Below are 27599 nucleotides of genomic sequence, written 5' to 3' on the forward strand. Positions count from 1 at the left end.
GCCGATCAGAGCCAGGGCAATCAGGGCTGGGTCGGAGAGGAGGCAATGGTCACCGAGGAACGGACGCCGGGACGCCGACTTCGCCATCATTGGCACCCCGCCACTGTGCGGTTCCCTTCTCCTCCACTCCCTCTTCCTTTGCTCCCTTCTCCTCTCTCGCCGCCACACTGCCACCACAGCAGGTGGGCAGTGGGCCGATCAGTCCTGCTGGCACGGGAGGTTGGCCACCAGCCCCAAGGAGGGTGCTGGCCCTCGGCCCCCCTGGGAAAGGGGCCGCATCAGCCACCACCCACCCCCAGTTCCCTGTCCCAGCCTGTGGCCTGCTGGCTGTGGGGAGAGAACACATGGGAGGTTGGCCGGCTGGGGGAAGTTGGCTGTGGGAGCGCACTGACCATCAGGGGGCAGCTCCTGTGTTGAGCATCTGCCCCCTGGTAGTCAGTGCGCATCATAGAGACCGGTTGTTCTGGTCATTCTGGTCACTTAGGCTTTTATATAGATAGATATATATAGATAAGCCCAGGCTTAGTTGTGAACCTGAAGACTTAGTTAGAAACCCATAGAATTTTTATTTTTTTAATAATACAAAGTTGCCCTAACTGGTTTGGCTCAGTGGATAGAGCATCGGCCTGCAGACTGAAGGGTTCCAGGTTCGATTCCGGTCAAGGGCATGTACCTTGGTTGCAGGCACATCCCCAGTGGGGGATGTGCAGGAGGCAGCTGATCGATGTTTCTCTCCCATTGATGTTTCTAACTCTCTATCCCTCTCCCTTCCTCTCTGTAAAAAATCAATAAAATATATTTTTAAAAAAATACAAAGTTGACCTTTGTATAAGGATAGCAGGAGGAATCAAGGTGGGATTATCTTCTTAAATTTTTTTTTTCTGTTTCTATTTGGGGTGGAATTATTTTAAATTATATTACAGGGAGAAGGATGCCCAAAATAGAATTGTGTATATGGACGTACAACTGGTGTAAATCTGTAATAGGGAATGCAAAACAATTTTATTTCATCTGTAGGGACAAATATGCAATGAGTAGGAATTCTCCTTTTCCATATTTGTGCCATGGCATTTGGAAAGGGCTAAATTTCAATCTGAAATTGGTAACAAAGGGTGATTTTTGTGGTGACTTGTTATCCGTTGCATATTACTTCTTGGTCCTCCTTTTAAGTGCATACACCCGCACATACACACACAGAAGCTGTATGTGTTACGGGGCAAAGAGGCTTCCTTGTCCTCAAAGAACATACTGTGTGGTTTGTGGGAGAGACATTCAGGAAATAATCAGCAGGAGCTTTAGGAAACATCTGCATTGTTGACGGGAGCTTTCTGTTCATTGATTTGTTGCAAGAAAGATGACACTTTATTTAGAATTTCATACTTATCAGATCACGGAGGAAATGAGGAGCCAGAAATTAGATACTGTACAAGAAAATGGAAAATGAAGCCTTCCTGTGGCAAGCTGTTTAAAGTTGCCTTATGGCCACCCATTCAGTCATTATCCTGTTAATGTAACCCTTGTTTTACTGAATCCTCTCCTTCAGCCATATTGCCTTTCTAGTCCCTGTTTTGCATTTATCTGTATTAATACCAGTTGGTTTGAAAGCACTCAAAGCTTGTACAATGCCAGCCACAGTTACTTTTGTTGTGTGACCCCCAGAAGCTGGGTGTGAAAAGAAATTTGGAAGTCATCAAACTTGAGATTTAAATGCTGAGTAACATGAAAAGAATTATTGAAAGTCATTAAAAAAGTTTTATCTTTGCCCGATTAAAGCAATAATATTTCAGGGGTTTGTGTTTCCTCCACGTGCTCATTTGTTTGTCAGCACTAGTGGCGTCGTTAGCCTCTCCTCTCCCAGACTTGAAAGCAAAAAATAAATTCATATCTGTACCTTTACCTACATATGAGTTTTGGGGCTTCAAGGTGTTACCAATGAAGGATAATGTTTTCCATGTAAGACAAAATAAAAAACGGATGGCAATCTGTGATTCCAAGGAAATGAAGCCCTGTTGTGGTATTTGATATCCTGAGCTGTGATGTTTATTGCTCTCCTTCAAACCGCCTCCTCATTTAAACCTTCTCCCTAAAAAATAACGGCTTTCACGTTCCTAGTCCAAGTTTTCATTGAGCTCTTTAGAGAATGATTAGGATGAAAGCCAGGCAAAGGCTCCTCCTGCTTTATTACAGTGGTCACTGCAGGATCAGCACCAGATGTGAGACACCTGGAATGAAGCAGCCATAATCTACACTCAAATGCTTGGTGGTGTTCTTATGCATTTGGAGAAACAGTCGAGCGTTTCTTGAGTTTGATTCAGGGGAAGCCACCTGACAGCAAAAATACTTTCAGAGTTGGGGAAGGGATGAAGAAAATAGAATATCTTTATTACCGAGGTAGGGATACATTCTCTCTCAATGGCCTACTTTGGAATAAGTAGTCCTTTATGCTCCCTGTTGGAAGTGAAAGCCAGAGCCAATGGAAACAAACTGGAGTATTATTTTCTTTTGTGCAACTTAAAGGAGTTTCAAAGAGAGACAGGTAGATTGATGACAGCATATTGGAAAGGAAAGAAATAAAGAAATAACGTTATGTAACAGGGTTATGGCACAAAACCCAAGACATTTAAAGTACAGGTTGAAGAGTATCTTGAACATGTCTCATTGTGGGCGGTTAGTATATAGCTCTGCATGAAACATTATACACGAGTACAAATACTATAAAAGTAATTCTAGTTTTCTTTGGGAACTCCAAGTTGTTTTTTTTCAGATTAGCATGGATTTAGCTTTAAAACAGGATTTAGTTTAGGATATATCATTCAGATGTCTTTTGTATTATAGGAAGGAAGCCAAGGAGTCTGATACAAGTCTTGGGAACAAGACTTTCAAAGTAGTATAAGTTCTGTAAAACATCATTACCATTAGTTACATAGAGAATTTTACTTTTCCCAAGTGCTGGTTATTGAGCTTAAAAACCCCAAAACAAAATGGAGTGTGCTTATCAAGAGAACGAATGTAGCCCTAACTGGTTTGGCTCAGTGGATAGAGCGTCGGCCTGCAGACTGAAGGGTCCCAGGTTCTATTCTGGTCAAGGGCATGTACCTTGGTTGCGGGCACATCCCTAGTAGTAGGTGTGCAGGAGGCAGCTCATCGATGTTTCTCTCTCATCTATGTTTCTAACTCTCTATCCCTTTTCCTTCTTCTCTGTAAAAAATCAATAAAATATATTAAAACAAAACAAAAAACAAAGAGATCGAATGTATAACGTGCTGTTCATACATTTGTGTTACTCGCAAGTTTAGATATGTGGCTATAACATCTCTTCCTATTCATTTTGCTACGTGTACTGGCGTTTCAGTGCCAACACAGAAAAAGAAAAAAAGAGTAGGAGGTAATTGTACAATTCATCAAAGTTTAAAGAGCTCTGAAAAGGCTCAAAAGTCATCACAATAATTTCACCACATCCTGACAGTTAAAAATCCATTTCTTCCTTTTTTAGGCCTATCCCTTCCTCCTATCCTTAAACCAAGAAAGAAAACAAAAACTCGAAACCACTTCAGGGCTCTCAACTGGTCAATTTTATGTCAAACTAGAGGCCTGGTGCACAAATTCGTGCACAGGTGGGGTCCGGCCGACCCACCCCGATGGGGGCATAGCGGACGGGGCCAGTGGGGGAGAGGGGCTGCAGGAGCCCCTGATTGGGGCGGGGCCAGCCGGGGGGAGGAGCCACCTCCCCCCAACCCCCCACCCCTGATTGGGCCAGTTGGCCGGCCACAGTGCGCATCTGGCTTTCCAGTTGCTTGGCTTTTATATATATAGATTCCTGTACTAGTTTTCTGTTATCTGCTGGGTGTATGTTGAGATTTGCAATTGTGTTCAAGATTTTTGGAGATATATTTATCTGGGAGTAAGGGGTTATATTTATTTATTTTTTTAAATCTGAAAATGCTCTGCAGGTGAGGCTGATAATGATATTAACTGCTGTTGGCCTCTTGGTTTAACCTGAAATGGAAGATCTTATTGTGTTCTTTCATAGCAAGTCTCCTGTCCTTTCAAAGCAGCCTTGAAATGTACAACTCTCCTTTTAAATTTATGATTAGTATTTTGTTTATTCTTTCACTTGTGTGGGTCTCTTGAATTTGGTACCAGTTCCAAGATTAAGTTTATCCTTTATTTTCTTTTACACTGGCCTGTTGTGGTGGCATTAATGGGAAGAAGCTTCTCCCTTTGGGTATCCTATAAAATAAATATTTTATGTAAGTAACTCTGTTTATAAAGATAGTTCTGTATTTTTTATGCTAAGTGATAGGTGGATTTTTAAAAAAGTCTGGATGAATAAATTTGTTCCTTTCAAAACCTTTTGTTAAAAATTCTCAGTGTTGAGCCCTTTAAAGAGAATATGTTCTCTCAAGAGTGCAGAGAGTTTTGAAATGTGACACAGGAGATAGGCAGGTAACTGAGCTCGCACCCTTCAGGTTGGACTAAGCTGTTAGAATAATAAGCTGAGCACGGCTCTTCAGCCATATAGTTAGGGCACTGAAATTTGCTGTACTCCTGATAGAATTATAGTTGTCATTATCACATGGGCACATTCCTATTATCTACTCAATGTGAATTTGTCTTGGAAGGTCTCAGAAAATCCTGTGTCAGTTTTTTAATACATGAAGCTTTTCTACTTGTCTATAAATGGAGGCTCTTATTTCATATGTTGTGTGGATAGATAATTTATATAACATGACTGTCTTTATTTTACCACCGTTGGCTTTGGCCTTGATTTTCAGTCTCATGTGGTCTGGAACTAGTTTCTTGTCCCAGCGGTATAGTATTTTCTCTGCTTATAGAAAGCCAATAAAAAAATGCCTGTCCATGTTAATCTGTTTGTGGGTCTCCAGGAACCTGTGGCTCAGGGTCTTCTGATTGTGGTTTGCTCTAATTTGCTTGTTTTCTCTTATTTCTGATACAGACCCATCCTGTCTCCACTTCCTGTGCTACAGTGAAACTGGAGCAAAGGAGAGAAATGCAAGAGTTGGGTCAGCTGTTAGGAGCCCAACTCTTTGCTCTGATGTTATTTCTGTAACACTGGCTGATTCCATTGAAGATTTCCCTAACGATGATCTTACATTTTCTTTTTAAGTTATCTTCCCCAAAAATGTTTGGAATTATTTTCACACACACACACACACACACACACACACACACACACCCACGGCAAGCATGACCACCCACACCTCGAAACCTTGGTTTGATTTCTTTTATGGTATCACTATGTTGTTGTTTTTAATGTGAAAAATGATTCAGGAAATTTCATTTCCTTGGGACTTTATTTCCTGATTCTGTTGAAAATGAGTTGGGTGTAAAACGGGTTTTTATAATCACACCATGTGAATCATTTCTTCTTTGGAAGCCGGATCTCCTCTCCCACTGTGCAGCCTCATCCAGTCTCCCTGAAGTGCAGTGCTAGCAGGGTTGGTAATGAAATGCAGTCCTACTTATCACGCTCAGCAAAGAGCTCAGAGAAGACAGAAAAAAATCAATCCCACAGGAACTTCTCCAGCGCTGGATACCCATATTTAACCCCCGTGCATTTAAAATGGAAATGAGATATCTTAGGGTTTTAGTTTTTGATTTACACAAGATGTCACCGCCTCCTTGGCAACTGGAATATTTTACGGACCAACTGCTGACCCGTTTGGGAAGATCTCAGCCGATCGCCCCAGGTCCAGTTTAGTTTCTTCATATTTCTTTCGGAACTCCCAGCAGTGTTTTGCTGTAGTTTTGATTCTTCAGGCTTCAAAGGATGCCCCTTCCAGGGCCAATCTTCTGAAAGAAAAAAAATTAGTGTAGGGGAACAAACAGTTTATAAAGGAAAGGGCAGCCATTCCGGTGGCAGCTCTTACTGTAGTTGCTAATAAGGAGTTTACAACCCGGGAATACCGTGGCTTTGTAAAGCCAAGAAAACTCCAATCTGATCCTAGTGCTTTGTTACGAAATTCCCACTTGGAGTGACTCAGGCTCCAACAGTCCAACTTCAAATTATTTTATTATAGACACATAGTGGCTTATGTAAGATGCGTGGTCATTGAATGTTCAAACTCAAGCTCCCTCAAATGTGTGAGCCTTTTTGAGATTCTCATTATAATTTACAGAAAATTGCATACCCACATAATCTCCCATTAGCTAGTTCCTAAATTATGTTAGTGAGTGTCTCATTTGTGAATTCTGCCATAACCACAGAGTCCACTCTGCAGTTTGGTAATTGAGGCCTTCCACCATGTCTGCCAAATGCCTTTGTTCCTTTGTTAATGAGAGAACTGAGATATAAGAAATTACTCAAAGTAACAGAATTAATACAAGATTAGGATTTAGAATGTAGAACTACCAATTGGTTGCTTAGTTTGCTTAGCCAAGTCATTGAAAAAAAAAAATGAATTGGCATCTTTCAAAAGGTTATTGGCTTAAAAGAACTGTAGCTAAATATTGAAGTTTAGTTAATTATATATGCGTGCTGGAATGCTTAGGGTTGGAGTGTACTGATGTCTGCAATTTATTTTGGAATGCATCAAAAAATTAAATGGATGAATAAATATGTAACAAAGCAAATATCGCAAAATGTGAATCATAGAGTCTAGGTTGTATTCTTTTTTTTACCTCTTATGCATATTTGAAAATTTTCATAATGTTATAAGGTTGCCAAAACATTATTTGTTTCACTTGGCAGTTCAGAAACCATAGATTTCATTCACTGTGGTTTCAGAAAACCATAGACTTCCTCAATTTGGAAATGTAATAAACATGTTTGTGATTATTTTAGGATGATAATTTTCTAGGAATAATATTATTTTTGGATGAGTGTGGACTAAGGGGTAATCTCCCAGTTTGTTATTTCTGACATAACTAACTTTAAGTAGCCAACTTTTATACGTCTTTAAAACTTCCAGGCCAGCAATTACGGAGAGCTGAAATTTAATTCAAACATTCTGCCCAGGAGATCCTGAAATTTTGATTTTTTTTTTTAAAGGAAAGGCAATTTCTGACTTTTCTCATAAATTTGATAAAAGGAAAGCTAATATGAGATTGGTACTCCAGTAGGAAATGGAACTCAATTTTACATTTTTTAAATCATTTTATGGTATTAAAAATGACAGAGGTTAGAAACAAAGCTCTTATTCTTTTATTGAACTAGAATTGAAAGTGGCAGAAAATCATTTTGGCCCGAGTGCAGTAAATGTTATCACTAAAACATGTTCAGGGGATATTAGGATAGTCTCTCAAGCACCGGAGACAAAAGTTCACAGAACAAGAACTGATTTTTCTGTCCTTATCTTGAAGTTATTAGATGTCCAGGAGATGAAAGTATCTTAGCTCTAAGAGGACAGGGATGGAGTATGTGTTGAAAATGATAATGTCTCCATTCTGGAGAGAGGTGAAATGGAGAAAATATGGTGGAATGGCGGAGTTCACAGGGACAGGAGGGCTGGCCCCTGACCTAGCCCCGTGGGGGCTGAGGAATCCAGAACCAGAGAAAAATTAGACTTGTGCAAAATGGTAAGCTGACGATGAAAGTGCTAAGAAAGCAAGCAATACTATTCATGAAAAGAACTGTTTGAAGATTTCCTTTAACCGAGAAATTAAACTGGAACTGTCAGCAGCTACTTTATTTGGAGAATCTGGTAGGAAAGAAATTTTAAGTCCATTTGGGAAAAACCAATATTTTTGAGCGTGTGATTATTCTTTAGAATTTTGGGTAAATGGAGCAGGTTGGTAGGCATATGTTTGCTGATCCTATAATGATTAAAATTCAGAATAAGTAAGACTCTTGTGAAATTGAGTTTTCCGGTTCCAGCCAGTGTTCTATACTGCCATATGGCATCCCTAGAATTAATTGCTGTTCCCAATCTCTCCTTCTTTTACTGAATAGCCAGGTGCCCTGTTTGAAATATTAGAGGTTCCACAGAAGTATTTAATCACATGAGGTAGATGCTTGACGTGTTCATGAAAGCAGTGTGTGTAGCTAGAAGAAAAAGCCCTCTCCCTTTTTTGAAGTTTTCTACCCCCTCCACCCTTTTTTTATTAGAAAAATGAATGGATTGGAGAGTTAGCAAGGAAAAGATTCTCAGGATTTTACAGGTCAGTGCAATAGAAAAGGTAAAGCAAAGGAATCTTTTGGGCTAGAGTCTTTAGCTCCTTGATACTCCAAGCGGGGCCATGGACCAGCAATACCAACATCACCTGGAAACTTGTTAGAAATGTGTACTCTTGGGCTTCCTTGAATCAGACCTACTGAATCAAAATCTGCATTTTAATAAGACCTGAACATTATTCCATACTAGAGGCCCGATGCACGAAGATTCGAAGATTCATGTAAGAATAGGCCTTCCTTCCCCTGGTCGCCTTCCGCCTCTCGCCTTGTCGTGTCAATGTGCATATTCCCTCCTTATTGGCTGGGGGCGCTGCCATCTTTATCGCAAAGTGATGGTTAATTTGCATATTACTCTTTTATTAGATAGGACTAGAGGCCTGTTGCATGAAGAGATTCGTGCAATAGGCCTTCCCTTCCCCTGGCCGCTGGCACCAGTTTTCCTCTGGCACCCGGGACCCAGGCCTTCGCTCCAGACGGAGCCTTCAGTCTTCACTCCGTCGCTTCGCCCCTACATATGCAAATTAACTGCCATCTTTGTTGGGTTAATTTGCATACTCTCCTGATTGGCTGGTGAGCATAGCGGAGAAACGGTTAATTTACATATTTGTCTATTATTAGGTAAGATGAGCATTAACATTTGAAAGGACTGCTGTAACACATACTTTTAAAAAATCCTCACCCGAGGATATTTTTTCCATTGATTTTTTATTAGATAGAGTAGAATGGGGGGAGAGGAGGGAAGAGGGAGAGAGAGAGAGAAAGAAACATCAATGTAAGAGAGACACATCGAGTTGTTGCCTCCTGCATGTGTACCAACCAAGGGGATCAAGCCTGCAACCCAGGTACGTGCCCTTGACCAGGAACTGAACCTGCAACCCTTCAGTTCGGGCCGACACTCTAACTGAGCAAAACCAGCGAGGGCTCTAACACATACTTTTAAGTTCATTTTAAATTCAGTTTCTCAGAACTGAATACATATCTCTGAAGATTATAAACTCTTCAAAGGCATGAATGGTCTTATATTCATTAAAGAAAAAGTCTAGCATGGTGCTGGCATGTGGTATGAGCTCAATAATGTGAGTTGAGTGAATGGGCTGTTACAAATGTGTTTTTAGGTCCTACGCTAAAACTTAAAAGAAGAGACCCTCTTTATTAGGAAATTTATTGCTCTGTAGCCAGCCCCACATATTCTTTTCCAGAAATAGTATTCTTTCTTTTTACTGAACATTAGAGGGGCCAGAGTCATCTATAAGATCATGTCTATTTCTTCAACTGTCTCCTATGGTAACATTTCTCTCATTTTGTGATAAAAGGTCACAAGACTGCAGAACATGTATTAGAATTCTGTTAGAGTATGGATGCCAGTCATTCCAGCCCTTTTCCTTCCCCATCCTCAGCCCTCTGTCTTTGGTCATCACCCTTCCTATTCAGCTTTGTACCTCCTTGTCTCCACCATCTCTCATCTTTCCCGATGACCTCTCTTCTAATCCTTTCCCCTGTGTTTCCTAGAATCTGTGCGCTATTATAATCAAATTTTACTGTATCCTCAACCTCTTTTCTCCATCTCTGCCTAAGTAAAGCATAGCTCTTCTGCAGGATACTGTTTTGCTTGAAGTAATCTTAAATAGAATTTGCTCATTTCCCAGAAGTGCCGTTGGCACTCTTCAAGCTCCTTGCTGCCACTTTTAGACTCTTGCTCTTCAATCTTGTCCAAAACCTCTCCCCTGTTGAGATTTGTCTGCGTGGCTTTCCCATTCTCCGTCCCTCTGTCATCTTTTGAGTTCAGGGTCCCTCCTCACACTGAGGACTGAAGCACTGACTTGCAATTGTCATCTTCATTCCACTATTACCACTGCCCCCAGACATCCTGTCTTTCTTAAATTTAGCTTTTCCTTCTCTATTACATTTCTCCATTCATCATATAATTATGCTCAGATGTCTTCTCATATTAATAAAAACATTACATCCTACACAGTGATTCCCTCTAGCTACTCTCCTGTCTCTGCCCCCACCCCCTCCCCAGATTTTTACCAGTTTACTTTTGATTTTGCAAAGAATCCAGGACAGAAAGGATTAGACCTAGAAATGGTCATTGTCTGTTGTAACTTAGTGCTTAATGGAAGATTTAAATTCTTAGACTTATGGGAAAATTTTTTGTTGGAACATTATAAACAAGAAAAACCAAAAAAAAAAAAAAATAGTTGGAATCTTCTTTTAGACTTCAGTACAGTGACTGCTGATGACGTGTCTAATTATGATGAAGAAGGAGCATGGCCTGTTCTTTCTTTCTTCTTTTCTTTCCTCTTCTTTTCTTCTCTTTTCTTTTCTTTTCCTTTTTTACAGACAGACTTCTTAAAATAAAAGCCTAGACTAGCCATTTCTATTTTCCGCTTCTGTGGTTACTCCTCAGTCGCCTATAACCCAGGCTGTGTTTCTAGCAAGTAACTCTCTCATAGCCACATGCAAGTAACACTGTTTAGTCTTTGTCTTATTTGGTCTCTCTGCAGCATGTGACACTGTTAATAGCTCCCCTTTCCTCAAAAAGTTAAAAAAACAAACAAACAAACACACCCTCTCCCTGTTAATTCCCATGATAATAGTCTCTCCTAATTTTTCTTCTTCCTTTAAGTAACTGTCTGATCTATACTCTTTTTTTTTTTTTTTTTAAAAAGCTCTTTCTTGAGCTCATTTTCTGCCCTGCCCTCTTCACTATTGTCTCTGAAGCTTGCCTCTTTTCTCACCACATTCTTCTTAAGCAAATGTGTGCATGTCCATAACTCAACAGCTTCCTCTATACATGGATGACTCCCCATCCTACCACTCACATGTAGTTCTCTCTCCAAGGCACCAGACAGCATATCGGATAGCTAATCTGGGTGTCTTACAGATACCTCAGACTTCATGAAGCTGGGGCAGACCCTGCTGGATGCCTCCCCAGCAGCCAGCCTCTATTCTTCCTTGGCCATGGAACCCCGCCAGCCTAGCGATGAATCGTGATCTGAAATCTTTCGCCAAAGAAATGAAAGGAGACTTCAGATAGCCTTTCACAGTCTTATGCTTGGGAGACAGCAATATGTTGGAAATGCAGTAGCTACCTTAAGAGTACTCTGCTTTAGTGGGGTGGGGGGGGGGGGCAATGGGGAGATAAGGACACATATGTAATACCTTAATCAATAAAGAAATTTAAAAAAATGAGTACTCTGCTTTAAAGTGTTAGAGCAGAAATATGGGAAGAGCTTAGGCCCTTCATGCCATTGGTGGGCCCCAGCATCAACCCTGGAATCATCTGTTGAAGAAAAAAATAAACTTCTACTTGTTTAAGCTTTTGTCAGTCAGGTTTTCTGTCCCTTGTAGCCAGAAGTACTGGTATCTTAACTTATTGCGTATTCAGAGCTGAATGCATTATTTTACGTTATGCTCTCTTCTACAGTCTATATGCATTTCCTAGGTCCAGTCTCCCAAGGCAGAATCCTGGGAGTCATTCCTGACACCTCTCTTCACTCCCCAAACCATCATCAAGCCTGTTGATTCTTCATCCTCAGTTTGTCTTCTCCTTTCTGATCTCTTTGTCACCGACTAAACTTTAGTTTTCGTAAAGTCTTTCTCAGAGCATTGCAAAATTCTCTTTTCTGGTTCTCTGCCTCAAGTTTCTCCATTTCAGCTTATTCTGCTCCTCCATTTTGTTGAAAAGGTAAACTTTTTTTAAAAAAGATAGTTTAATCACTCACCCTGTAGAAGATTTATTGATATAGAACAATAAGATGTACTATAAGTTTTAAAAATATGGTTAAATGTGTATATAAAATCTCACAGAGAAAAATGCATGGGGGGGGGGGGGGGGGGGAGCACCAAAATGTTAATGATGGCAATCCCTAGCAAGTGGAGTTTGAGTGATTTTTAATTTCTCCTTTTTGTTTATTTGTATTTTCTAACTCTCTACAGTGAATATGTATTTAATTATAAGTCACAGATATCAGAGCCTTTCCTGTTTTAAAAAGGGGCAGGGATGGCCCTGGCTGGGTAGCTCAGTTGATTAGAGCAGCATCCCAATATGCCAAGGTTGTGGGTTTGATCCCCAGTTAGGGCACTTCCAACAATCAAACAATGAATGCATGAGTAAGTGAGACAACAAAAATCTCTCTCTCTCTCTCTCTCTCTCTTTCTCCCTCTCCCTCTCCCACTCCCTTTCCCTCCCCCCTCCCTCCCTCCCTCTCTTCCTTTTTCTCTCTTTCTAAAATAAATCAATAAAAAATTTTTTTTTAAGGGTCAGGGATTTAAGAGCCAAGATGATTTGTTTTCTAGGTGGGAAAGGAGTTGGGACTTAGGGGAAAAGAGATATGGAAAGAAGACTTAGGTTTTAATTGGGTCACTTCTGTGCAAAAAAACCCACAAACAACCCAGCTGTATTTGGAGGTATTTTATGAAACACACACATACTATACACGCACACAGGAAAATAAAATTGTTTTGATCCATATGAAATACAGCAGTCCTCAAAATAATTTATGATGATTTTTCTAAAATATGTGTGTGTTGTTGTTTTTTTTAGATAAAGGAAGTTTATTCTCAAGGTCTGCATTAGATGAGGTATCAGTGACTAGAAACAACTTCCATTTCTTAGATATTTTCCCTTTGAGCTGCACTGAACGGACACAGAGTGAATCCTTCATTAGAAAGTGATTATCAACACTCTGTGTGCAGATGATCTTAGTAAAATATTTGTATTTGTGGGATTAGTTTTCCAAAGTGATGGTGTTAGAGAAAACCATTCACTTCCTCCTTCTCAAAACATCAGCCACCTTAATTGATTTTTATGTTGGTCATAAAGAGAAATGGAATCAACTAAAAGCAGGGTGAGGATTACAAACCGGAAGCAGCTAATTTACTTAACAACTGTATTGGCTATTTGTTTACTCCATGTTGAGCACAATGCCTATGATCAAGATATATAAGACACATAAGACATACCCTTGTTTTTCAAGTGAGTGGCCAGACTCAGGGACAGAGCCAGCACGGAGCCCACTGCCCACAGATTTCTTCTCTAGAAGGTCTGAAATGTTTTGTTGAACCTTGATTATAGGCAATATATACATGGAAGTTTATAAAAGTAATAAGGGACCCCTTTCCTAAGGAAGAATAAGGGCCTTATCTCTGCAACTTAAGAATAACAGTCACAGCTAACATTCATCACACATGTACCATGTACTGGGCCCAGTGTCAAGAGCTGTATACACATTATCTCATATAATTCTTACAACAGGTATGTTATGATCCCCATTTAACAGATGAGAAAACTGATGTTCAGAGAGGTGATCAGCTTGCTCAAGATTACATAGCTATTAGGTTCTGGAATGAGATTTGAATCCCAATGACTGCTGGGCAGCACTCTTACTGAGGCTCAATTTCTTCATAAAGAGTGAATAATGCAACTTCATTCATTCATTCAACAAATATTTATTGAGCATATACTATATGCGAAGCATTTTTGTGTGAACATGGCACAGATTCCAGTCCTCCTATAACTTATTTTTGAGCCAGGTAAACCAAATATTTATACAACACACCCACCTTGTAGAATTGTTGCTATACATATAAAAGTGCCTAATATAATGCACATCACATACTAGATGCCCAAAAAGTATTCCCAAGAAATGTATAACTGGATGGAAAGGAAAAGCATGCACAAAAACGATAATTCAAGATATATGGTGGCTAAAGTTTTAGTAGAGGGACATATAGATTGTACTGTAAAATCCAGAGAAAGAATGGTTGGTGGGCTGTGAGAGTCCTTCATGGATGAGATGGCATCTTGGCTTGGCCGTGAGTTGAAAGGGATGGTTTTTTTGTTTTGTGTTTTTTTGTTAAACCTCACCCAAGGATATTTTTTCTATTGATTTCCAGAGAGAGTGGAAAGGAAAGACGGAGGGGGAGGAGAGAGAGAAAGAAACATCTGTGTCAGAGAGACACATCCATTGGTTGCCTCCTGCATGTGGCCTGACCAGGGCTGGGATCAAACCTACAACCCAAGTACGTGCCCTGGACTGGGAATCCAATCCTAACCCTTGGTTTGGACTTAATAAACCTTTGTGGACAGCCAGGTAACCTAACCACTTCTTAGAACTTAATGTCTATAGGGAAATACATCCTAAAGATCTGACTTTATGCTTCAACTTTTGAAATGTGGTTGGTTTATAAATGAAAGATTGTATTTACTATACTTCAAATCTGTTAACAAGATTTAATACGTTTTTAAACGTATTAAAAAAAAAAGTTACCAATATCCATTACTTTGTTTTATTACCAAAAAAAAAAAAAAAAAAAAAAATGCATTCCAAGGTCCAAAGAGCTAGAAATGGGACACAGTCTATACTTGAACTGGGGGCTGCCTGTCTAGAATTCTCCTAACAGGGAAACTTGGTAAAATACCCATATCCTTTATAGTAGTTTCTCCAAACTTGCCCCATCATGTGAATTACCTGGGGACCTTGTTAAAAATACAGATTTCTAGGTCCCTACCCTGGAGATACTAATTTAGTAGGTCTGAGTGGACCCTGAGAATTCATGTTTTAAAATTTTTTAAATTGATTGTTAGAGAGGAAGGGAGAGGGAGAGAGAAATAGAAACATTGGTGAGAGAGAAACATCATTCGGCTGCCTCCTGCACACCTCCTACTGGGGATGGAGCCCGCAACCCAGTCATGTGCCCTGACCAGAAATCAAAACAGTGACCTCTTGGCTCACGGGTTGATGCTCAACCACCAAGCCACACCAGCCAGGCAAGAATTCATGTTTTAATAAGGGCTCCAGGAGATTCTTAAAATCAGACAAGTATATGTAAAAATCTTTATCAGAAGACCCTCTTATGATGCGGGGGGTGGGGGTGGGGAGTGGTAAGAAGCTACTTTGATTTTCAACTGAGTTTTTAACAGTAAAGGAGACGGAAGAAGGGCTTGACTAGGAAGTATGAGTAGAAGCTGTTGGTTTGGGTGGTGAGATCTCCCCAATGTGATTGGAGATAATTGACAGGAACAGTTTACCAGCAAGTAGCTGACAACATTTCAACCTAATTAGCTCCTAGAGTGCAGGATGGGGATATGGTCAGCAGCAAATGGTCTTGGTCCTTCCCTTGGCCTGATGTTTGCCTGCTGTCTTGTTTGAGTTCCTATGGCCAGGCAACATGTAGAGACATTTCTGATGCTGGAAAATCCCTTGAAGTGGGATATAACCTGAAGCCCTGGTCCTACAATGAGTCAGGTAAGTCCTAGGATTGGCCTGTTGATTGTAGTTGAACTGCAGATGACCCCCTGACATGTATTAATCTAGACATAGTACTGGTCCTATAGTTATTGGCCTTTCGATGAAATTCAGTTCCATTCTTTATAATTTGAATAATTGGGTACCTCCATGTAAAGATTGAATGATGACTACTGTAAGTATTGTACAACAAAATAAATGGGAAAGAATGATATTTTAGTATCTAATCTTGTACAATTAGGAAAAAAATCACGTTGAGGGCTAAACTGTGAAATACATTAAAAATGATTCCTGAATTTGTATACATCTCAGTTCTTAACTGGAAGAAAGTATACACATAAAGGTAGGAGGTTTTTTTATTATTATTATTATCTTCAATAATCCATTGTAGCTCTTAGAGTGGTTCCCAGTAGAAGCCTACTTTCTGGATTTTATTTTTATATATCTATTCAGATTTTGGTGTAGTATGAATGAGTGAAATAATATTATGTCTTTAATTAGGATTCTGTTGTTATTTTTCAATTAATCTATGTCAGTAGCGTTAGCATTTGTATTAAATCATTTTCTTCATGAAAGCTTTTAATGAGGAAACAAATTGATTGTATTTATATATTGGATTCTTGCCACTGCGATGTGTATTCAGTCGTGTCTTTTGAAGTATATTTTTGCCGGTCATTTTGTGGCTAGTCTTTGAAGCCATATTTTGGGGGAGGGTGGGTAAGGGGGGATAAGTCTTCATTGGGATGAAGATTTTAATTCAACAAAGCTTTCTTATTTTTATTTTTCTCTACTTGCTTTTTTTCTTCTTTTCCTTTGATTTTCTTTCTTTTTCCACCCATTTGCCTTTGTGTGAATAATTTAGAGGAAAAGGAAGGTATTTCTCTTTGGGATGAAATCCACACCCTATTGCATTGCTGGGAGAGCCTTGCCTTCTGCCTGCCTTTTCAGCCTTGTCTCCTATCCCTCCCTGAAATGCACCCGCTGCTGAACTCAGCCGGCCCTTCTGTTTCTCACCTTCAGTTACTTATTTAGCAAGCATTTATTGAGCATAAGCCTATGCCACTGCCCCTTGAGGGCTCAGTCACATAGAGAGACAAGAACATCGTAGTACCATATTGCCGGTGTTGCCGAGAGGTGTGTACAAATGTGCTGTGGGGGCACCTAAAACTGGAGAGTGAACTGAGCCTCAAAGGACCACCAAGGGTTCCCTAAGAGAAGACAGGGCACAAAGGGAAAAGTGTGCTGGAGGATGGAGCAGTGGCCTGTAACAGCGGAATAATAAGACAAGGTTTGTACCTTAGGCCATTGGAATAACGATGGTGCTAATGACATAGCAGCTGACATTTATTGAAGGCCTGCCAGGCGCCAGACCTAGTGCTCAGTCCTTGCATTATCTCAGTCCTCCCAAGAGCCATAGGAGGCAGGTGTGATTATTATTTCTATTTTAAAGATGAGGAAACAAGGCGGCAGTTAACTTCTCACAGCTAAACGATGGAGGATCTGAGACTCTAACACAGACCTGGCTGCAAAGACTTTGCTCTTCAAGGTCACTTCCACTTCCTTCTCCATAATCATTGAGGAGACTGGGTTAGAGAGGAGCAGAATGGCAGGCAGACCAATTAGGATGTTCCATTGATCTGGGCGAGGCGTTCTGAGGGCTCGAATGAACTCAGTGGCTGTAGAGATGGGAGGAGATACATGAAAAAGTATTAAGGGAGTAGAATCTGCAGGTGTTGGTGATTGATTGGGTGTATACATAGAAGCAGAAGACGAAGTAAAAGGATTATCCGTAAGTTTCAGTTGGGTGTATGAAGATGTCAACCACTGAAACAAGGAATATGAGGGTAGGGAAGGTTTGTGACTCGTGGAACAAAGGATAGTCTTGAGAGAGAAGAGTAGAATAATAATACCTTCTGTTTTTGATATTTTAATTGGTTGTTAAAAGCATTTAATATGTGCAGATACCATAGTTAAGTCTTTGGCCGTTTGTTTCTTCCCTGGCCAGCCGGAGCTCCATGACATGAACCTCCAGTCTTCTCTTACTCTCTTGTCGTTTTATCCCACAAGCCTAAAAAAATCCTAACCTTGGATCAATTCAACTGTACACCTTGTATGCTCTTATACCTGGGCAGCTAATCAGTGCTGGAGCAAAATTATACAATTGGATTGCCACCACAGTAAATCTTAGTCACCAACCTCAATTGAACCCTTAATAATGCCTCAAGGTTATATTATGCTAGAGGCCCGGTGCATGAATTTGTGCATGGGTGGGGTCTGGCCAGCCCTGATTGGGGCTGATCAGGCTGGGCTGGCCGGAGGGGAGGGGACGTGGGAGGTTGGCCAGCCGGCCCCGCCCCCTGGCTAAACTCCTGGTCGAACTCCCGTTCAAACTCCGGTCAAGCGGACAATTTGCATATTAGCCTTTTATTATATAGGATGCCCCATATCAGCAAGCTTTCCAATTTTCCTCAATGTTGATTTCCCCTCAAGTCCATAACTGTCGTTATCATATCACTTTGCATTCTTACATGACAGCATAGCCTACTTCACAAGATAAAACAGAGGGTTTCAGGTTGGACCCCACTCAGAATCCAGCCCTATTCCCTCCTCAAACATGTCTGTTTTGGGCCTCTGCCACCTGCTCCGATGAACCTAGGTCCCCTCCGCATCCTGAGCCTGGCCTCTCTGTGACTCTCCCCCACCCCCAACCTTGCTCCTGCTAGGCATCTTTTACTATTGATCCCAGATCCACCCTTAGCAATCCTTATCTACAGGCAGTGAGACAGGTCTGGCATTAGCCAGACCTGGGTTCTTCTAGCCCCAGTTTTTACCTTGTGCATGTTTTGGGCCAATCACATCACTGCACAATTTGAAAGTTCCAGTCAAACTGACTCACAGTTCAGGCTTTCTGTGCTTTCAGCCCCTCATAGAAATATCTGGCAAAGTATGAAGATTTATTCATGTTTGAGAGAATGAATGCAGTCTTCCTAACTTGAGATATAGAGGGTATGTTGGCATGTTAATGTTGAGAAATCCACCCTGCCTAGATGAGTTCTAAGAACCAGTCCAGCTTAATTTTTTTTTTGTCTGTAACATTTGCTCTCAGATGAACAGTGTGATCATGTTAATAACACAGAAAATATCAAAAGAATTTTTAAATGAATATCACGTTTTCAAACCTGCCTCTGATTCTGCACAAGATAAATGGTGGTAGCTCCACAGTGTGGACTTTTAAACTTCGATGGTGCAATCAGATAATCTCTCCATGCTTCATTTTTCTCATCTGTAAAGCGAGGGGCTGGGTTCAATGACCTGCAGTGTCCTTCCAGCTGTAAAATCAGTGAATATATGGCCACACTCACAGAGCCATACAATTATCTGTTATTCACTAATCAGATAATTAGGAGGTCTCTGTGGGCCAAGAGTAGCTATTAACCTGAAGCAAGCAAAAAAATAAACAACAAAAATAAAACAAAAAGATAATGCAGTTTAAAGTATGGTAACCAGCTGGAGTTCTTTGTATGTGAGTGTGGCTTTGTTTTCTCCAATAAACAAGTTTGGAAACAAAAGATATCTCTGACGTTTGTCTTGACGCTCTATTCCCAACCTGCCTCCAAGTCTATTATCAAATCTCTTGTCGGTTCTCTTGCTCTTCAGGAGCTTCCTGAACTGCCTTCTGGCTTCTCTCCCTCCCAGCCAGGCTGCACATTTCTGCTGGATTTATCACAACAGACACCATTCCCTGTCCATAAAAACAAACAAACCAACCAATCAGCCCTTCAGTTGCTCCCATTTATCTGCAGAAACAAAGAAAAAAAATCTAAACTCTGGCCTGACATTTAAGGTTCTTTATTGTGCCACAGTGGACCTGGCTAGCATTTTAAAAGTAGTTCATTGAGTTATGTTGATACAGGGAGTATTGGTATCGTGTAGACACATAACCAGAATTTGCGGTCCCAATGCTAGAGCATAGAGGAAGGAATATTAGAATGTTGGTTCCCAGCGTTGAGCGAAAGAGCATAATCACTGACTAATCAAGAAGAGCTCCCCACCCACCCAGAGTGAGTGGCTCAGTGGTTGAGCGATGATCTATGAACCAGGAGGTCACGGTTCAATTCCCGGTCAGGGCACATGCCTGGGTTGTGGGCTCAGTCCCTGGTGGGGGCATTCAGGAGGCAGCTGATTGATGATTCTCTCATCATTGATGTTTCTACTTCTCTCTCCCTCTCCTTTCCTCTCGGAAATCAATAAAAATATATATTTTTAAAAAAGAGCCCCCAGATTTCTTACTGTTAGCATCAGAGCGGATGTTCAATTGACAATAGCAGGGATTTTATGTAGTTAAAGTGTTATAAAAGATTCTAGTGGGAAATAGGGCTTTATTTCTTTTTAAATTTTATTACTTTTTTCAGTGTCTTGGAATAGACTTCAAAAAAATTCTTAGTCATGGGTAATACTGTCAACATCAGATAATTTTGCTTGTTTGGCATTTAGTAAAAGATTAATTGTGACTTCTAGTTTGTAAGTAAGAGAACATTATGTTGCCTTCTGGAGTAGGTTTTTAAAATGTGTGGCTATAGACTCAAGACTACAGAAATGTTACATTTAAAAAAAGAACAGAGAAACTTTTTCTGACAGGCTCTTCTGTTACTTCAGTTAAATGCGTATTGTCTATTATTACCATCGTGTTTGTTATTTACTATCTTAGATTGGCATCTCTTCATGTGTAAATATCTCATAATTTAGACTAGATTGTAAGCTTCTTGTAGGCAGGCACTGGATCTTACACTTTTGATAAATTAAAGGAACTGGGGCTAGAGGGGCACCAGCTCCCCTACAGGGACCTTTCCTATTCCTTCCCAACTGTTTCTAAGGCTGGTATCCCAACCGCTGGGTCCCAGGCCTCTGATGCCTCCACCAGAGGCTTCCACCAGATGGTGCTCTTTTCCCATTTCTGTTCTTGAGTGTCATTGGCCATAGTACCCTTGCCACTCGCCCAGGCCTTCTGCAAGGTAGGATGGAACACAGGTAGAAAGACGATTTGAAATCAGATAAAATACTCTCAAGTGAGAAAATAGATTATAGGAAATATCTATAGTGTGCAGGTGATTAGCATTGTTCAGAAAGCCCATTTCCTTGGCCATAAATCAGTCTCTACCACATGGCTCACTGCTTAAGATCAAGTGCAAGGGTTTTCGTACTCTTACCAATTTGCCGTTGAAGCACTACTCAACCAGGTGCCCATTTGAGTTCTAAGATTCCATTTCTAATGCCAGAATAATATTCAGTATTAGTTTTTGCAGTCTGTTTGGAAACAGCCATTACCAGAGAATAGAGATGGTCAAGAGGGAAATAGAAGATGTCTCTGAACATTGAGTATTGCAGACTGCCTATCCATTTAGAAGGCACCACTGTTTTGGTACAAAAACTGAACCTTAAATTTAGACATCCTTGAGACAGCAAGAAGAGATTTGATTTTGTCTACCAGGTAGCAGGGAATATCTGATGAGTTTTAAATTTACCTAAGTCACAGATAAAATAACCCTTTTAATACCTTAGTTGCAAAAATTTTTCATCTAGATGTTCTAGATTTATAACAGTACAGATGTTGGCCTTTCTAGGGATCTAGTGTTATAATGCCATTACAACCTTATTCATCTAACCCAGAGGGTCTTCTCATGTTGGAGGGAGAGACTTGTTGATATATTTCAGAAATCTAATGAAGTTTTTGGACTCTTTTTCAAGGGAAAAGAAAACATATATTACCTTTCACTTACAATTTTAGGGAGTAAGAGAACATAATGTTTATTTCCCAAAGCTCAACTATGGACTGACTTCAAGTTAAAGACCTCAGATCTATGTACTCTCTGAGAATAGGTTGTCTAACAAAACAATTATACTTTCTCTTAATACTGTTTTTTTTTAAATATTACAGCCAATTAAAAAGTAGTTAATATGGGATTTAAGAGCTTGTGCTCTGGAAGCAAGTAGACCTGGGTTCAAATCTTGGTTCTGTCACTTAATAGCTACATGATTTTTGGTCAAGTTCCTTGACCTTCCTGAGTCTCAGTTTTCTTATCTATAAAATGGGGATAATAGTAGTACTGACCTCATAGGGTTGTGATGAAAATTAAATAAAATAACACATGTAATAAATATATATAAATATATATATATATCAATGTTTATATTAAATACTGAATGTGCTAATTTTTAAATTATAGTTAGGAAATAGAATTATTTTTCTTCCTAGATATTTCCAATATGAGGATAGTTACAGTTGTTTGTTTTACCTCCTTAATTTATTATTAGAGTGCCTGTTCTGGAACTAGTTGCTAGGAATGGTAACTTGTTAGCCTTATTTACTAACTGTGATTGTGGGCAAGTTATCTCACCTCTTGATGCCTCAGTTTCCTCATTTAGAAAATGAACATAATAATACAGTTAGAGTTGAAGGGGGAGTGAGTTAATATAAGAGAACTGCTTAGAACAGTGTCCAACAATGTGTTCAAAATATCTTAACATTGTTATTATTATCATAATCTTGATGAGCCGGGGCTCATCAAGATTCCCTCAATACAGTGGGTTCAATTTATTTGTTGTACCTTTCCTTAAACTAAAGTTCAATTAAAGGGGATTGAAGGAAGGGTGAAAAGATGAAGGGGATTGAAAAATACAAACTTCCAGTTGTAAAATAAATAAGTCATAGGAATGTAATGTACAGCATAGGAAATATAGTCAATAATATTGTAATAACTCTGTAAAGTGACAGATGGTTACTCTACTTATCATGTTAAACACTTCATAAGGTGCATATATAAATATTAAGTAATTGTGTTGTACACCTGAAACTACTATAATATTATGTCAACTATACTTTAATAATAAAAATAAATTAATGTTTAATTGAAACCTATTTAATTTAAAACATGTATCACAAACTTTGCCTTGCACGTAATGTTTAACCCTACATGTTCAAGACTATTTTGTAGAGTAAACCTAATGTTGTGGATTTTTATTCTTTCATTTTCATTTTTGGAAGCACAAGAAAAAAATGTATTTATTTTGATTGAATGTGAAAATAATAATCATCACTATGGTTTTAGCATTTTCTCTCTGCTCATTTTGTACTCATCTTTTCCTAGTTTCAAATCTTATTTGCATGGACCTTATAATGTTGAATATGACTATTATAGAGGAGTTATAGCTTCCCTTTCACATAGAAGCCAAAGCTTCAAAGAGAAGATTAAAGAAGTATCTGTCATCTATATGCACAGGCCTGATATGAAATTCTCAGAGACTTTTAGGATAAACACAACTGTGCGTGTGTGTTTGTATACTTTTTTCTTTCATATACTTCTAATGTGGTCTTTGCATTTGGGTTCAAAATTTTTAGTTTCAGACTTGTTGGGGTCTCTAGCTAAGGGATAATTGTTTTCAAAGTGGAGGATAAGAATTAGAAGATTTTGGCAGGATTTGACTAAATGCCACCTACAGAGTGTAGAATTCTCTGGTGTGGAATCATCTTTCCGGAGAATGTGATGAAGGCAACCCATAGGATGTGTTTAACAAGACAAGATCAAGGCCTTAAGTGTGTCCAGCAGAGAATAATCTGTGGCTCCTCCAGTGAGGGATGAGGTTGCTCACCTTTTGGCCTTGCCTTTTAGAAGTAACCTCTGTGAACTGTGTGTGTGTGTGTGTGTGTGTGTGTGTGTGTGAATAGACTTTTTTTAGGGTGATTCCTAATATTTAGAGTAAGAGGAGAGGGAAAAAAGGTAGGGTAACAGGATAATTTTATAACTTCTGAAAAATAAGGGAACTAACATTCCACTGCATGTCACCTCATTTCAGTTCTACATATGATTTTTATTGACAGAAATATTTAATTACAGTATTATCAAGAATAAAGCAGATTCTTATTTTTAACGTCAAGATAAACCTACTGTAATTGATACTGTTAAATCTAATCTTTTTACATAATCAGCCTTCTTAAGTCACAGCTATTGGTAGAAGCAATACTCTTAGTATATGTGAACTTAAAACATCTTCCTAACTAACAAGAGAAATCGGAAGGCCAGGGGCACGTTATGTAGGTAGAGGAGGGGACTGAAAATATGTGTGTGAGTTGGAGTGGGGCTTATGGAGGTGAGAGGACAAAAGAAGAAGCTGAAATCATGAAAAACACATTTTACCTACTTAACAATTTGCCAAGAGTTGGTCTTTTAATTGCTGTTGCATCACTAGGATTATTTGTGGGTAATACATGAGAACATTGGTTAACGAAGTTCCTGCTGTTGCCATTAACATTTTGGAGAGAGGAGTGCAGGTGCGTACACACACACACACACGCACGCGCGTGCATATGCTCGCACCCTAATTTCTATTTATATTGAATAAGAGGTTGGTTAATGATTGGAATCAAGGGCTTGGGCGGTGCCTCAAAAGGAGATGGAAAATAGAAGGGGAAGATGACAAATTGCTCAGCCTTTTTATGATTAGCTTGATTAGCTGTATTTTACAGAAAGGAGTTTTATGGAAAACTCTTCACAGTGGCCAGCAGGTTCAGTGTGGAGCTGCATTGTCTGCTGGGTGGAGACTGACCCATCACACCAGTTCCCGTTTGCATGTCTCTACATCCGGGATGTTACAGCTTTACATTTTCCACCCCTTTCTCCTCTTATTCCCTCTTTTCTTTTCCACTGCAGCTGGCAAAGCTGTCTTTAACTTTCCCTGCCATCTTACATTTCCCTTTACCTGACTGCCAGTCCAGAACTGTTCTGGAAAAGGAAAAGCCCAGCATGAGGTTTCTTCTCCATCTTCTCTTCCTCATCTCTGACAATTTCCCACGGATTCATTACTGGATTACGGCAACATCCGCCCCACTGATTTCCTTCCTCTCCACTTTCTGAATTTTTATCTTATTAACAAGTAACCTAGATACTCACTGGGCTAATGTTTCTCCCTAAAGTGGTCACACATTATTTCAGTCACGTATGTAATCACCTATGCCCTTCTGTTAGTCTTTTTGGGGGGGGGGGGCGGCGGGTAATGGATTCTTTTAAGAATTCGATAAAACTGTGACTCTCTAGTCAAGGGGGGAAATGCTCATATGCACATATAAACTCTTGGGAGGTCAAGATGAAGATAAGTATTATTCACTCTACTTAGTGGTATGGGAGGGTCACTATGTCCACAGCAAGAAATAACATGTGGTGATTGTAAGCGAGATGGGACTATGTTGAGAAATGAGTGAGAGGCGAGGAAATAAAGAGATAAACTATAGACACACTTCTGAAAATTTCACTGTGCTGTGAGGGAAAAGAGGACGGCCAAGATGGAGGGATGTGAAGAGGGTGAGGGAAGGTTTGCTTTATTTTTATATTAACAAAATGCTGATGGAAAGTGCGAAATTGAGAGGAAGAGGTTGATTATATACAAGAGAAAATCAATATAGAAATAATGTAAGCTTCCTGTGAAGGCAGGAGGAAATGGTATCCAAAATGCAATAGACTTTTGTGGGTAGCCACCATATATACATTGTTTTGGAGGGACGGGATGCAATTTAGATTCCAAATAAGCGACTTAAAAAAAATGATCCTTCTTACCACTGCTGTTTCATTAGTTTTAAGGCTTTAAGGGTTGTCAGTTTTGCCAATCATTTCCCAAAATAAAAAAGGGGATGGCAGGCTTCAAGAGCCTCAGACTTGGCTCAGATACTAAAATGCCTGATGACCTTGTCAGTTGCTCATGCTTGACCTATAAAATTAAGAAGAATTTAGGCCCAGAAGTATTTGAGGATGTGTTGCGGGGGTGAGGGGGCGGGGGAATGTGTTGGAGGTGGCATTTGATATCCAGGACCAGTGATGCTGGTTGTCCTATAATACAGGAGACAGGTTGTCACCAACAAAGAATTGTCCTGCTCAGAGTCTGTAAGCTCCTATGAGAAACCCTGGTCCATGGCTAGCAAACCTCTTAGGACATCTCCAGCAATGTGGTCCAGGTTATCTAAGGAGTTACAGTGAGTTAAATGCCGCTTTCAAGCCTTTGAGGCTCTTCCAAGTCCCTTGGGTTCTTGTCAAAGTGGGTAGTAGCTTTGGCTAGTTACCGACTATTTGGCAAGCTTTTTGGATGGGGTGCTATAGCTACCGTATGCCAACCCAGATTGAGAAATACAGGTTTGACTAAACTCCATTATTTTTCTTGTTTTCCAGGTACTACTGGGATTTTCAGCCCCAAGGTGAGTACACGGACCATTTATGGTTTTACCCTAAGAAGGTGGAGACGGTATTGTTTCTTTCTGTCTCTTCTATAAAAGCTTCTCCACAGAGTGGCATTAGCCATTTCTGAGGAAAGTTAGTGGAGTGTTTAATTAACCTTCATCCTGCTGGGCCCCCCTGCCCTGCTTTTTAGCAACAAGGGTCTTTGAAGCTTCCTTTTTCTTAGTGGATTGGTGCTAGATTATTTTATAGAACTAAAACTATAATATGCTATTATATCTTGAGCTTTGTGAGAGGCCAACAGGATCCACAAGCATTCAAATAAAATGGTAGCCAAGTCCATCCTAAAAACCTTGGGAGGGCTCCAACTCGGCTCATCGTTCATTTGCTCCAGAAATAAATTCCAATGTGTTACCTCCCCGATCACGGTGCTCTGCCACACAGCCTGCCTGTCTGGCAGAAGAGAAATGTCAGAAATGGAGCAGTGTTGAAATTCCCACCAGAACAGTGTTATCACATTTTAATATGAGCCTCACTGCAGCCTCGGAGCGTCTAATTACTTTCAAACCATTGTTTTCCTGCCTTTGCTTGATGAACCCAGCAGCTGGCATGATTCTAAAAAGTACAACAGACAGCTGTGTGCAAGATTAAAGAAAAAAAAAAAAAAAGGACAGGATTGGAACACATTTTTAAAGGTTCAAAATTAGAATATTTTTTTTCTGAATTCAAACAGTTTGAAGGGATGTCTTTAAAGTATAGGCTTTTCTTCTTTTCAGCACTCTGGTTGAGAATGTCAGAAACATCCTTGTGAATGTTAATTATCTTACCTTATTAGAAGTAGAGATTTTTTATTTTCTCAGATAATCACAGAAAGGAATAGACCAAATTTGCAACTACTTTATGAACTGTTTTTGCGCTATAACTTTTTAACCAATTGTAAACTTTCCCCATACTCATTCTTTCACTGTCACTGTATCTCATCTCAGTGAACAGTAATGCCTTAAAGAAATTTAAGTTGTGCACAATGATACTAGTTTTATTAAAATTTTAATTTTCCTAGCTCATACTTTGTTTTCATGTATTTCAAGTTTTTTTTAAAGCCAACTTTACCAAATGAAAATATTATATTTCTAAAGCTTCTTAATTCTTGTAACTTAAAGTCATACTATTTATAGTATTTTAAATAATATGATGTGTGGTTATTATATATCTCACTGTCCTAAGACATTTATGGCAAAAACATAGGCTGAGAATAGAAAATTATGTGTAATCATGTAGCAGTTTGCTTTGTAATATGTGAATATGCTATTCAGGGAATGGCCCTACAGTTCAGGGTTTAACAGATGTTAACCAAAATCCACAGGGGCCAGAACATGAATGTGAACTGGCAGAAATGAATGGAACTGCGAGGGTAGAATTAATTACCTAAAGGAGAAATAAAGAATTAGTGTCAGAGATGTGGTGTAATAATATGTCGAGAAGAAAAAATAATTTTGGAACTCCACACAAGAGACTATCTGGAGCTAAAAAGACACAGGGCACATCTTACCAGATGCTAATAATAGCGGCATGGCAGCCATCTTCCAGCGCAGGGCAACTTCTACACAGCCTTTCTCTCTTATTGAAAGAAGAGTTTATTTAGAACAGAAAACTATTGACCTATTGGCAGTGGCTGAATATATGTAGCAAAGTCTTTGCTTATTTGGAAATAGTAGTAAATGTAAAGAAAGAGCAAGTAGCAAAACCGGTTGTTGTTGTGCCCACAGCCTTGCTCTTCCCTAAGACATGATTTTGGGGCAGGGGAGGGAGAATGTCCTTTACCTTGAAGCCCTTTTGATCAAGTCTTAGTTCACTGTGTGCTTCAGAAACTGGTAGAGTGGGTGGGTACAGGTCTATAGGAGGTTCTATAGGCCAATTTAGGATTATACAAAGAAAAGGAATATGTAAGGAAGAGACCAGCTAGCGGAAGAATTGTTAAAGCCCTGGGAGACGAGG

At 39.7% G+C, this 27599-nt stretch overlaps 1 protein-coding gene across 2 annotated transcripts in view; it reads left to right on the top strand.

The window, feature by feature from the left end:
• SKAP1 (src kinase associated phosphoprotein 1) overlaps positions 1–27599 on the top strand; it is a 304194-nt gene that overhangs the window by 65827 nt on the left and 210768 nt on the right. For both annotated transcript variants that reach the window (XM_070393189.1, XM_070393190.1), the window contains one exon: positions 25599–25624. In XM_070393189.1, the coding sequence (XP_070249290.1) occupies positions 25599–25624 (26 nt within the window). The remainder of the gene's footprint in view (positions 1–25598; positions 25625–27599) is intronic.

The sequence above is a fragment of the Myotis yumanensis genome, unplaced genomic scaffold (assembly GCF_028538775.1).
Source record: "Myotis yumanensis isolate MYYU_CA2020_CCGP unplaced genomic scaffold, mMyoYum1.0.hap1 SCAF_16, whole genome shotgun sequence".
Lineage (NCBI taxonomy): Eukaryota > Metazoa > Chordata > Mammalia > Chiroptera > Vespertilionidae > Myotis > Myotis yumanensis.